Source organism: Polyodon spathula, chromosome 2, assembly GCF_017654505.1.
Source record: "Polyodon spathula isolate WHYD16114869_AA chromosome 2, ASM1765450v1, whole genome shotgun sequence".
Taxonomy (NCBI): domain Eukaryota; kingdom Metazoa; phylum Chordata; class Actinopteri; order Acipenseriformes; family Polyodontidae; genus Polyodon; species Polyodon spathula.
In genome coordinates this window covers 41,590,898-41,604,485 of record NC_054535.1, presented here as the reverse complement: position 1 = coordinate 41,604,485, position 13,588 = coordinate 41,590,898, and the positions used below count along the sequence as shown (strand labels likewise).

The 13,588-nt window shown below is 38.6% G+C and overlaps 1 protein-coding gene across 1 annotated transcript in view; it reads left to right on the top strand.

Annotated features, from left to right (window-relative positions):
- The window catches only part of LOC121296533 (DENN domain-containing protein 4C-like), a 62,209-nt gene that overhangs the window by 37,026 nt on the left and 11,595 nt on the right, over nt 1–13,588 (top strand). Inside the window, 4 exon segments of the mRNA XM_041222212.1 lie at nt 879–1,085; nt 2,776–2,904; nt 4,074–4,221; nt 4,868–5,014. Of these exon segments, the coding sequence (XP_041078146.1) occupies nt 879–1,085; nt 2,776–2,904; nt 4,074–4,221; nt 4,868–5,014 (631 nt within the window).

Below are 13,588 nucleotides of genomic sequence, written 5' to 3'. Positions count from 1 at the left end.
CTTGTGAGAATTTGTTGACAAACATTTCAGCCTGATGCCATTCTCAATGTGAAAGAATGTATGTCAGGTGTTTCTTTTTGAATTGCTACATGTTCTACCCTTGAGTGTTTTATAAGTTATGGATGAAATGTGGCATATGCAGCACAAGCGATGTAAACTGTATATTTGTGTTTAATCACTGGGATTGCACAATCACTTCACGTGCAGATTAAAATTTGTATTAGTATGCGAGCATGGTGATTGCACAAATTATTTCATGTGCTGGGATTCAAATGAATGATTAATTAGCAATTGAATTCCGGCACAGCTGTATACAGTATATAGATAGCTATTCGTGCTGGAGGACCAGCACGATACTTTTTTTGGGGTTAGTTCAGTGATTTTTGTTTGTCTGTTTTATTTTGGCCAACGTGCCGTTTTTGTTTGTTCTGTTTTTTGTGTTTATTTATAATAAACCTGCGCAACAGCGCAATTCACTCACCACTCTGTGTCCTGCATTTCCTGGCCTGGTGTACCCACCAGGCAGCCTGTCACAGTCACTTATTAACATGTTGTGATCTCGTATGCATGTTCTGCTTGTAAATTAAAAGTGAAGGCTTAGCCAATTTAAAAGCCCATTTAGTTGTTTCACATAAAAAAAACAAAAACTAAAAAAAAACTTTATATTTTCCTACTAGCACGTTTCTTCGTTTTGTCATGTGAGGTACATGAATGACTTAACTGGTATCAATTGAATTCTTAAAGGAGAGTATAAAAGTCAGGGTAAAACACAAATACCAGACGCCCTACCTATATTATAAACAAGTGCTCTGTGACAGTGGAATGCTGAGCAGAAAAAAGTGCATATATGTAAATAATGATGATTATTCTTTTTGCAGGAGATCAAATCTGCCCACAAGATGGCCAAGAGGTTTTATTCCAACCCACCTCTCTGGGCCAAATGCTTGTTCAGCCACTGCTATAGCTTGTGGTTCATCTGCCTGCCAGCCCATGTGAGAATATCCCATTCCAAGGTCAGGGCCATGCAGCAAGCATACAACGTACTCATCAAAATGAGAAACACAGAGGTGGAGGTCCTGGATGAGGCAAGTCCATGCATTTTATGTGGTACTTCAATTGACTTTTAAAACAGCGGGGGTTAATGAAGATGCATCTCATTTAGATTGTTATCACTTTCATCTATTTTTCCACTTGGAACTCATCTAGACTAGAGTTTTTAATTTATAGGCGTCTGCAACGCCCCCGAGCCAAGAGTATGCCAGCCTGTGATCAAAGCCGCAGGAGGAGCCACTAAAACCCAATGAAGAAAACAGAGGCCTATTTAAAGCTATATTACACACATGTTTTGAACCACCTATCCAATTGCGAGAGAGTTTGGTTTGACTTTTTTATGTACATGTACAGTGAATGTAAGTCGTGGTCATCTTCTTTAAAATACTGACCGCTCTCATTTTGAATGTACGCTGTGGCGGGACTGTGTGCTCCTAACATTTTTACATTTGTATCAAATGCATTGTATTACTAAAAAGTGGTTACATTTAACTAATTTGCATTTAAGTCTTATGACCCTTTTAGGGAAAATATGTTAAGAGTAGGTCTGCCAATTAATTGCAGTTAACTTCTGCGATTAATGCGTTAATTTCGTTGGAGAGAAATTTTTTAACCCGTGTTAATCTTGGCATACAGTAACTCATTCCCTGCATCACCATTTCAATAGAGCCGAGCGCATGCAACGCAATGAGTGAAGTCAGTGTTTACGTAGAAGGTTAATCACAGAACTGCTGGAGCAAAGTACTGAAAGTATAACAAAATTTACAATTAAGGAGAATATAACTTTTTCAATGAATGCTTTGTTTTATTTAGACAATTAAGTTATTAAAAAAGAGAATACTTTTTTTTTAAAAACGACAATGAAAAACATCAGTAAAGGATACCCTTTTTAAAGGAAACTGATAAGAAAATATACAGTACAAGTTGAAATGTATTAAGACGAGTAATAAACTGACTCAGCTGTGATTTTAGCAGTTCAAACAATCTAACAGCAAATACGGGAGTTTAAAAATGTAAAGAAGAGGCAACAATATGAATCCAGAAATAGGACACCAGGTTTTGTTTTTACAATGGGGTGTTTTTTAGATGATGGTGATGATGATAATACGACAATACAATGTCGCTCTTCATGAAAGCATTCCAGGGCGCTTTACAAAAGAGATATAAAAAGCCTGTGTGTCCAATGTATACTCCAGCTGCAAATAAACAGACCCAAACAAATATATTTTCAAACAGGATTTAAAAGATTCAGTGTTGCTAGTATTTCTGATATGAACCAGGAGCAAGTTCCAAAGACTGAAGGCATTATAACTAAATGCCCTGGCTCCGACAGAGTTCAAATGAATTTTAGGGATTGTCAGAAGATTTTTTTCAATCTCGGGGAACAATCAGAGACATATGGGGTCAGTAGATCTTGAAGATAAGAAGGTCCAAGACCTTGTAAGGCCTTTTAGGTAAGAAGAACTACTGCTTTAAAATAATAATGGCATAGGTAATAGAAAACACTTGAATGAGATGAATTCAGTAATTGTATCAATGCAATATGTGGTTAAAACCAAGATTAATTAAGATTAAAAATTGTAATCGCAGGTTTAGTCATGACACTAATTGTTTTAATCGCTTGACAGCCTTAGAAGAATCTAATCTCAGATTGTTAGTAGAATCTTACAGGATGTGTCTGCCAGACTGTGTTGGAAAGTTGGGCTGACCTCCCTCTTCCTACAGGTCTGCTACAGGGTGGTGATGCAGCTGTGTGGAATCTGGGGGCTTCCAGTGCTGGCAGTGAGAGTTCTGTTTGAGATGAAAAACGCTGGTGTTCATCCCAACGCCATCACATACGGTTATTACAACAAGGTAAGGGAAACAAAACCTGAGCTGCCAAGTGAATGTAAAAGTATGGATGACCAGTATACTCTAATGGGTATATCAGGTGTTGTTCCTGGTGCATTACTTTGAGTTCTTCATATAAACATGCGTGCAACACACTACTGTGTTGTCATTTTCATGTAACACAATGTTAATTTATTTGCAGATGGAGTGAAAAGATTCATAATGCATCTATGCACGGTGATACTTCTTTACATGCTTTGTGTTGTGATACAGAGGCGGTGTGTCTTGATACAAGACCAAAGGCACCACATACAGTAGCTGCCTGTAGTTCACCAAAGGGTTTATGAATGATTTAATATATGTCAGGGTTCCGCTCAGGGCCTTGCCTGGTATAGGCTCCAGTACGGATCTCTGCTGGCAGAATTTCAAATCTTACCAAGAGAACAATTTGTACCGGTACAAATTGAAATCCTGAATTCTAGATTTGGAACTTATCCATCTCTTTTAAGTGTGGGATCCAGAACAATGCTAGACACTAAAGCTGTATTTTATCCCTTGTAAGTGCATGTTAATTGTTACCTTAATCCAAACAAATATAACTCCCAAACAATGGCAAGTTTCTGTCCAAGATTTAATAACCAGGCGCTGCAGCAAACAGTAACATATCTTTATCAAGTTCACAAATATGTTCTCGTTGGAGTTATGCCAAACTAGTAACTGCTGAATTTTGATTAGCTTCAATACGCCGGAGAGATGGCATAGATTATAGCATAGGCCTTCTGATTTAAGTACAGTAGTACTTCTGCATTTACTTGAACACAATAACCTGTTTTGAAAAAGTAAGCAATGCGTGCCAGTGTAATGAAAGCTGATGCTTGTGTTTTAGGAAAAAGATATACATGTAAAAAAAAGTGGCTTGCTATGTTAAATGTTAAGCCATGGTGATGACAGGTCAAAAGAGTCTATTTCACTAAACAACATGATGGTTACTTTTTTGTACTTAATATATAGGTTGCTGCTTCTACTTTACAACCACTTGTCATTTTTTCAAATCCTTTTTGTGTTGTATTTACTAACCAGTCTATCAGAGGTGATATTCAATGGGGTACCTTTCTTTTGGTTCACAAACATACCCATGTTGTGTTACTCCTGCTGTCCTATGAATGTTGTACTGACTGGTTTTCGCTTGCCAGGCTGTGTTCGAGAGCCCGTGGCCAAGCAGGAACAGAAGTGGTTACTTTATGTGGACGAAGGTACGAAACGTGTTGCGTGGAGTGGCACAGTTCAAACAAGCACTTGGAAAGACACCATCTTCAAAAAGCCCAGCCTTGGTAACCACAGGTAACAACTAACCGGGACATTATACGTCTTACAAATTATGAAATGAGCCAATCGTTTTTCTTTTCCTATCCAAGCAGAAGCAAAGATTAATTTAACTTTCCTATTTTGCTTCCCAATTTGAATGTTGCCTCACTGCTGTAATCCACTTACTGATCAGGGCCTGCAAATCTGTTACGACTGTCAACAAGTTTATTTATTTTCACCCACCAAACCTAATCAATGGACATTACCAAGCTACTGAAAGCTGGAGGCATGGGCCCACTGTGAGAGGTCTCCTTCTGACCAGTAGTGGTTGTGGAGCGTGATGATGCAAACTAGCACGACCGGGTTTCCTCCCTAACCCTGTAGGAGCTCAAAACAAACATCCTTTTATAACGTACAACCAAGTAGACAATAGTAATAATAAATAATAATAATGAAGGTTTCATAACTCACTCCTGTAGGCCTCCTTTTAGTTTTTAAAACGTGTAACAAATATTTCTAACAATGTATGGCAACAAATATTGACTAGCTCTCTAATCTGTTGGCAGTTGCTGTTGAATAACAATATTTTAGCCATTGTATTTGCTGCCAAAATATTTTAATGAGTCACTGACAACTGTTTAGAAAGCCTGTGTGCATCCTAACCTCCTCTGTTTCTGTGCAGCCCCGGTTGGCACTGCAGGTGGGAGCGATGGTGACACAGTGAGCCACGGCAGTGTGGACAGCTCGAACGACACAAACAGCGGAGAACACACTCTCTTTGTGAGGAACCTAATCATCCTCGACTCCACTGACAAACACTGCAGCACAGGTACTGCTGCATCCACTAACATTTACTAGGAGCTTGCAATTGTGTGGTGTTTAAATGATGCTTCACGGCTGTTTTAAAAACTTGTGGGTTAGTAACAAATTATTGAAGATATTGTGTGTGTGTGTGTGTGTGTGTGTGTGTATATGTATATATATATATATAAAAATATGCATTTGATACATGTTGCTTTGACTGTAAAAATGTTAGGAACACACAGTCCCTGCCACAGCGTACATTCAAAATGAGAGCGATCAGTATGTATGTATTTATTTATTTATATAAATTTAGTTGTCGCCAATGGTTCTTTCCCCAGTTTTCTCCCCAATTTGGAATGCCCAATTATTAATTTTTATCCCGGTTCACAATCCCCCAGCGAATCGGGAAACGGAGGCTGAAACACGCATCCTCCGAAACGTGTTCCTGCCAAGCCGGCATTTTTCACACTGCGAAGCCATTAGACCTATAGTGCCTGAGGACAACACAGATCTGAATGGCTCCACTGCAGAACTGCAGGCACCCTGTCAGCCACAGGGGTCGCTGGTACCCGCATGGCGCTCCCTAGGAACCCCTGGTCACGGTCAACAATGACATAGCCTGGATTTGTACCTGCGATCTCCAGGCTATAGGGTGCATCCTACACTCCACACAGAGCGCCTTTACTGGATGCACCACTTAAACGTACATGTAATAAAATATACAGTGACCAGTATAGCCAATGCTGTTGCATGTAGGGATGGAAATTCTTTTCTCATTGAGTAGCAGTCAAAGCCTTAAATTTGCTTCAAGACACCTGTATTGTGGTCTCCCTTGTTAAGCTCAGTAACCTCAGCTGTGACGACTTCTACCTGTGACATGTCAGTATTCTGCAGCTGTTATACAGTGAGAATATATTCAGTAACATCCTCATTAAAAATTGTGTTTCCGTGGTTGTAAGGAATCACTTCAGGATACGTTGATGATACAAAACAAAAGAGGATATTGCCTTAAATATATTGAACTGGAGCTAGATCGGTGCATGTTGCACACCTAACATAGTGGTTACATAGCTTGTGGTACATGGCTTATTAAGGTGTTCATAACACTGCAGTCTGTACAGTCAATAAGAAAAAAACTGCTTTGGTTGTTTCTTTTTTTTTGCCAACGATTTATTTATTTATTTTTTTCATTCAACCTATGGCACGTAACATTGAGGAATTGATAAGGGCTAATGATTAGAAGTATGTAGACTGAACTGCTTGTTAACCCCTAGAGAGCAGTCCCTCCAAGCTTCAGGCTGCTACAGGAATGGAATAAATCCACAGCAGTTTGATCCATTCCTGGTTTCACTATGAGTTTAATATGACACATCTGAGCTTGTTAACTATACACTGGAACTAATCAAGTCAAACCTGAAATATGTGAAACTGCTGTGCAACATGAGTCTTATTTCTATTTCTGTGCTTCAATTCAGCATCTTTCTCAAGCATCGAACAAAGAAAATGGTACTGTCGAAACGGCAACTGTTTTCTGTGACCTGTATCTTAATGGTTCAAACTAAAAGAAAGCTGTTTGAAATGTTACTACTTGGTGTGAAAACAAGCCATATTAGAAATCATTTATTCAATTGTTCAACGTAAACTGTTTCAGACACTGTAAAAAAAAATACATTACCGGCTTGTTTCACAGACCCTGAAATAATCCAAATATGGTTGACAAGCATAAGGTGTACAATAATTGAAACTCATTACGTGTTCAAATAAACCAAGCTTAGTATACAGTAGGTGTGACAGTGTTCTGGGACTGTGGTATCTTGTATGTTTTGCATAACTAGAGTGGTAGCCATGGCCAGATATAAAAACAGTCTAGCACACTATGCTGCACGCCATATTTGAGGTCAATATGACATGGTGTTTAACCTGTCTTGCATATTTTGCACACTAGAGGGCGGTATCCAACTAGAAACCACAATTTCATAGATCCCAACTGAAATTCTCTGCAGTAGATTATGTAGTGATACCAAAAAAAAAAAACTTAGTAAAATGTCTAAGATGCCTTTTTTCAGTGTTTCATGCCTGTGATATCGTCTTTATTTACATCTACTTATTTGGCCCAGCTTCTTTCTGCTTTTCTTTTCCACTATTTCCTTTGTCTGTTACTAAAGTGTCCCTCTCTGCTTTTGTGTTTCTGCTTCTGCTCTCTGTGCTGTCTCTTTTAGTGCTGCATGTGTCCTTGGCTGTCACAAAGACGTGTGTGAAATGAAGCTTTGGATGGGAGGGGAGTGTTTTGTTCTGCTCTTGAGTGGAAGTTTTTCAGGTAATGGCCCTCTTGCAGTTTCTGTGTCATGGTGTATTCCAAGGATTGCATGTCATTGTTCCATGTATCTTAAAGCCATCATGTGCTAGCTTTCTTCATTTAATTTGAAGTTATTTATGCTAAATACAGTATGTCCACTGGGATATTGCTTTCAATGATTTGCAAGCCAGTTAGCTGGTATTGAGATCACTTTTGTATGGCAAGGGAACTGAATATTACTTTTGGGCAAGGTAGGGTGTATCCAGTCATGTTTTATTGGATATGAACAGTATTTATCACAAGTGAAACAGTGGTATGCCAACCTTGGACCCCTGCTTTAGACCTGTTTGCTAAAAAGTTTCCTCTGCGCTTCACTTTTTTGTCAGTGATGGTGCCACTTGGTGTCAGGTTGTGGTAATGCAGTTAGTTGTTTTTAAAACCTGATTGTATGCATTCCATTAAAAGTTGTTTCTAAACTTGGACATCTTTTTATGTACTGCTAACTCGCACTGGATGATGGGAGAAAAAAAGGTTTTGTCCCACAATGGAACCTGTATCTCTAGTAAATGCGTGTGTCTATTTTTAAAACAGCATTAGGAGTTACTGGTATAGCTGTAGAGGTTTAACAAGTCACAAAATAATACATAATACAATATGCTAGTTTTGCTATACTAACCATGATCTGAGCAATTCCTTTGTATTACTTGTTGTGAGATGGAATGAATGGGCTGTTTAGTTGGCAACACATTAGTAGGATATGATGGAACATATATTTTACAACGCCAGTAAACTAGGTCTGGAACATACCAAGATTAGTGATTTTGTTCAAAGCACTGATCATAATTTGCAGTGTACTAAACTTTCTAGTCTTTCTTTTTGTGTTTTTAATTGTTAATGTACATGTCATCAAAAATCTGTTTAAAACACTCTTTGTTTTAATTAGCTAGGATTAGCTAGTCTCCTGTATTGCAAAACAGGAACAAAAACATCATAGTAGTTCTATAAGTCATCTACACCATACATACAAATCCTTATTGTTGATATTATAATTCCTGGAAATAGCTGTTTAGTCATTTCTGTTTGTGGCAGCTTGTCCCTGCTATCTGATCCTTGAAGTGAGCTTTCTTAATCATTTAATCCCCAAGTTACCAAATTTTGAGGTTTTGTTCAATGGCAGCTAACAGGCAAGCCCGCAGGCGCCCAGCCAGACTACAGGGGTCGCTGGTGCGCGGTGAGCCGAGGACACCCTGGCCGACCTAAACCTTCCCAGCCAATTGAGCGCCGCCTCCTGGGAACTCCCGTCTATGGTCGGCTGTAGAATAGCCCAGACTAAAACCTGCGACGTCCAGGCTATAGGGCGCATCCTGGACTCACGCAGAGCGATTTAACTAGATGTACCACTCGGGAGCCCATAATTGTGCTTTTAACCACATTTAATATAGCTGAAAAATAAAATGTATTGCCTTCTACAGAACACTGACAGGGTAATGTCCTTGTATCCATAAATAGGAGCAGTGAAGAGTTCATAGCAAGTCATTTGGTTTTTTTTTTTTTTTTTTTTTTTTTTTTTTTTTTTTTATACAAGTAGACATGCATCTGGTGATGTGCTGCTTCTTGTATAAGGGGATTAAAGAGTGGGGGCCATAAATCACCTTGTGTTTTTTAGTCACTCATAAATTGGACGGTCGTGTTATTAGTCTTAAATGTATTGAACAAGCAATAGAGAAGTAACAGGTTTAATGCATTCACTTTATAATCTTATTGGACAACTTTCAAAAAGCGTTTCTATCAGATTACTTTTATTAGATACATTAAGCCACTTACTGCTTGGTCCTTCATAGCCATAACATGGAATGGAGACAATATGATAACATTTTAAAAGTTCATATTTTGTTCAAAAAAAAAAAAAAAAAAAAAACAACAAACCCAAGTGCTTGCTGTTCCTGGAAAATGGCAGGTAATGTAATATTCATGACTGCCAATGTAAAATTGTGTTTTAATCGATAATGATTAAATAAATTACATATAGTTATTTGAGAGGCGCTCAACTGATCCTTGTGTTTTCCATAAATCAGGGGGTCAGTCTGACCAGGGATATGGTTCCAAGGATGAGCTGAGAAAGGCTGTGGTCACTGCAGATCTGCTAGAGATAGGCCCGCCCAGTAAAACCAAAGCCAAGCGGGATGATAATGTTTACAATGAGCCTTCTGATACATCACATGTGCATGCAGAGGAGTGTGTATGTGTGTCTTATGAAAGTCTGTAGGAATTCTAATTTTTGTGTTTTTATGTTTTAGAAGTAAAACACGAAGATACAGTATAAGCAAAATAATGATAAATAAGTCAATCGAGTTATACATAGTAGACTAAATGTTAAGAACAAATAAAATATTATTAAATTAGAAATCATTTAGGGTGTAAATCTGATGTTAAAGTCTTAATGTATTAATCTAAGGTTCCCAAACTTAGCTGAAGTGTGTAATTTAACTAAGGCATCGGAAGTCTAAATACAAGATAGTGTTCACTGTGTGCTCCATTTGAACCTTTACAGTACTTTTAAACCAAGCTGTTTGAAGCACCAAAGAGCATTACTGCATGATCACCATGGAAATACTGTTGCTGTTCCTCTAGGCTTTAGACTACATGAGCGTTGACCTGGGTGCTGTGCTGAGCTATGCCTGTCTAGTTGCCTATCATAGATACATGTTGTTTAGGCTAGAGCTGTGTCTTTATAGAAGTAAGAACCAGTGCCATGTCAGGTTTCCTTTTGTTTTGCTGGCACTGGAGTGCTGTAGATACGCCTGGTGCTTACTAGTATAAAGACAATTTGGCTTATCTAGCCTACGTCCCATATACAATGCTCCCTCGCTATAACACGGGTCTTGAGGAACACACAATATGAGCTGTAACCGCAGAGTGTTATAAACGGGAGGGGGAGGGGGCGGAGCAAGACACAACACACATCTGACTAACATACAAAATTAATAACTCCCTCTCTATAATGCACATATAGTGAAATATTTCTAGTGCTATATTTTTTACAAAAAAAAAAAAGGTAACATTCCCACTCCTGGAAGATATTAATTAGCAGTTTTTAAACTATAAGTAGCTTGGCTAAACGGCGGTCGGGAGTTCGGTTTGAAACGACAGACAAGCAAACCAAGTGCGAGAAGGAGAGCGAGTTGGGGGAGGTGGAAGAGGGAATGGGCTCGCCCCTGGTTCGGCTGCCGCAGTTGGGCTTAAGCGTCTCGTCTCCCAGAGGCAGCCACAGCTCCTCTCGCAGCAAAAAAGTATATATGTTAGGAAAGATAACCGCGTAATTGGCCTAATATTTATTTTGTTATAAAACGAATGCTGAATAAGGTGTCTGTGTTATAAAGTACCAGCACAGCGTTTCTTCGGTTCAGATACTGTATCAAAAGGGAGAGACAGACACGGAAGTTAGACTGAGAAGTTGTTTTACAGTTTGAACAACTGTAGAAATAGTGCATGAATCACTAGTATAGGGAATTGGAGGACATGCTATAGGACTGTTATATCCGAGGCGCGTTATAGCCGAGAGCCTTATAGCGAGGGAGCAGTGTGTGTGTGTGTGTGTGTACAGTGCCTTGCAAAAGTATTCAGACCCCTGAGCAATTCTCTCATGTTACTGAATTACAAATGATACACTGAAGTTTCGTTCTGTTCAATATTTTATTTTAAAACACTTCAACTCAAAATCAATTATTGTAAGGTGACATTGGTTTTATGTTGGCAAATATTTAAGAAAAATAAAAAACTGAAATATCTTGCTTGCATAAGTATTCAACCCCCACACATTAATATTTGGTAGAGCCACCTTTCTCTGCAATAACAGCTTTAAGTCTTTTGGGGTAAGTACGTACCAGCTTTGCACACAGTGTCGGAGTGATTTTGGCCCATTCTTCTTGGTAGATTTGCTCCAGGTTGTTCAGGTTGGTTGGACGACGATTGTGGACAATTTAAAAATATTGCCACAGATTCTCAGTGGGATTGAGATCAGGACTTTGACTGGGCCACTGTAGGACATTCACCTTTTTGTTCTTGAGCCATTCCAGTGTTGCTTTGGCCTTGTGGTTGGGATCATTGTCCTGCTGAAAAGTGAATTTCCTCCCAAGCTGCAGTTTTTTAGCGGACTGAAGCAGATTCTGTTGCAGTATTTTCCTGTATTTTGCTCCATCCATTCTTCCTTCAATTTTGACAAGATGCCCAGTCCCTGCTGATGAGAAGCATCCCCACAGCATGATGCTGCCACTACCATACTTCACTGTAGGGGTGGTGTGTCTTGAGGCATGGGCAGTGTTAGTTTGCGTCACACATAGCGCTTTGAGTTTTGTCCAAAAAGCTCTATCTTGGTCTCATCTGACCACAAAACCTTTTCCCACATCGCAGCTGGGTCACTGTCATGCTTTCTGGCAAACTCCAGACGTGCTTTCAGATGGTACTTTTTGAGTAACAGCTTCTATCTTTCCACCGTCCCATACAGGCCAGTGTTATGCAGAGCTCTTGATATGGTTGACTGGTGCACCATTACTCCACTCCCAGCCACTGGACTCTGTAGCTCCTTTAAAGTGATTGTTGGCCTCTCTGTGGCTTCTCTCACAAGTCTCCTTCTTGTTTGAGCGCAGAGTTTTGAGGGATGGCCTTTTCTTGGCAGTGCCTGGGTGGTGTGATGCAGCTTCCACTTCCTGATTATTGATCCAACTGTGCTCACTGGGATATCCAAATACTTGGATATTATTTTGTACCCTTTCCCTAATCTATGCATTTGTATTACTTTTTCTCTAACTTCTGTAGAATGCTCTTTGGTCTTCATTTTCCTACCTGGCTTGTTTAAAAGTACAGACTCGGGGCTTTCCAATGACGTATTCAGTGTGTGTATGCTGTACTCCTAGCAGGAAATACTTTCAGAGTTCACAGCTTATGTTTCATTTTGAGTCAATTGCTCTTATCAGACATTGTTAACGGCAAATAAAAATAAAAAAACACAAAAACGCCAGACTCAGTCAGGGTGACCACGACAGGTACTGCGGTTCGACACTGAGCATGCGCACACGCTGCATGGCTCAAGTCTCGTCATGCTGTAAATGATGTATATATATTCTACGTTGATATAATTTGTTATATAAGTGCAGTAAGAAAATATTTTGATCTTTATACCAACATAGTCCCGCTGGATGGGCAGGTAGAAAGATTTTGTAAAAGTCCAGTTCCTGTAATGGTTGTGCTTTGGTATTTTGCATTCTAATAAGCTGTTTTCTTTTTTGACCTGTCACAAAAAAGTGAGGTACTGGCAAAACTGGGCATGTGATTTAATTCCTAAACTTGTACCAATGTACTAGTCTGCGATAGCAGTATTTTATATATTGTCCTGGAAACTGCATTAGAAATTTGCTGTTCCTGTAGCTTTTCACAGTTTGAATGTGTTGCAGGCTCATTTTGAGAAGATATATAAATTATACACATGCATCAAAGTGGAGAATTTCTGACCTCTGTAAACCTCATGGAGTGGTATGGGTGTTCAATAACAATCCATTCAGAGCAACAAATGAACCAGCATTTCATTAGAAAAAATCTAAAAATACAACGTGTTTGATATATTATGCAGTGGTATATATAGATGTGCATATCCTTGTAATGACTATCTAGTGCATAATTTATATCATCTTTGTTTTTACTGTGGCTTTGTTTCGGTTCCCACTCTGGCCTTTGTTTTAAAGACACATGCAGCACCTTTCCTGTAATGCATACAGTATTTCAGGAAGTACCCGCTGAGTACTGACACAAGTTTTTGTTGAAGGTAGAAATGCAAAGGCACACAATAAACAAACAACACAAACAGAAAATGAAAGCGCATTTAAAATTTCTAAAACATCAATATGTGTAGAATTTATTCAATGATTTGAGGTTACCTGCATTAAATTTGATATATATATAGATATATATAATATATATATACAGATATATAGATTATATTATATATATATATATCTATATGCAGCTTTTACTTGCAATCTGTTAAAAAAAAGTTTCTTGTGCTTTACGCTCCAACTTAATCAAAACGCCCAGAAACTGAATAATGAGGAAAGCTGTTCAAAATGAACTCGTCCTTTACATTTTCAGAATTTGTTTTAATAGAAACATTATATTTTTTTTTTTTAATTTCCAGCAAAGCATTTTTGTTGCCTTAATGAGGGATTATGTTACCATTTGAGAATGTCTTGTGTGTTTTTAGTTGCTTTCCCATTTTAGTTACAGTTTCTACAAAAAAGTTTAAAAATAAAT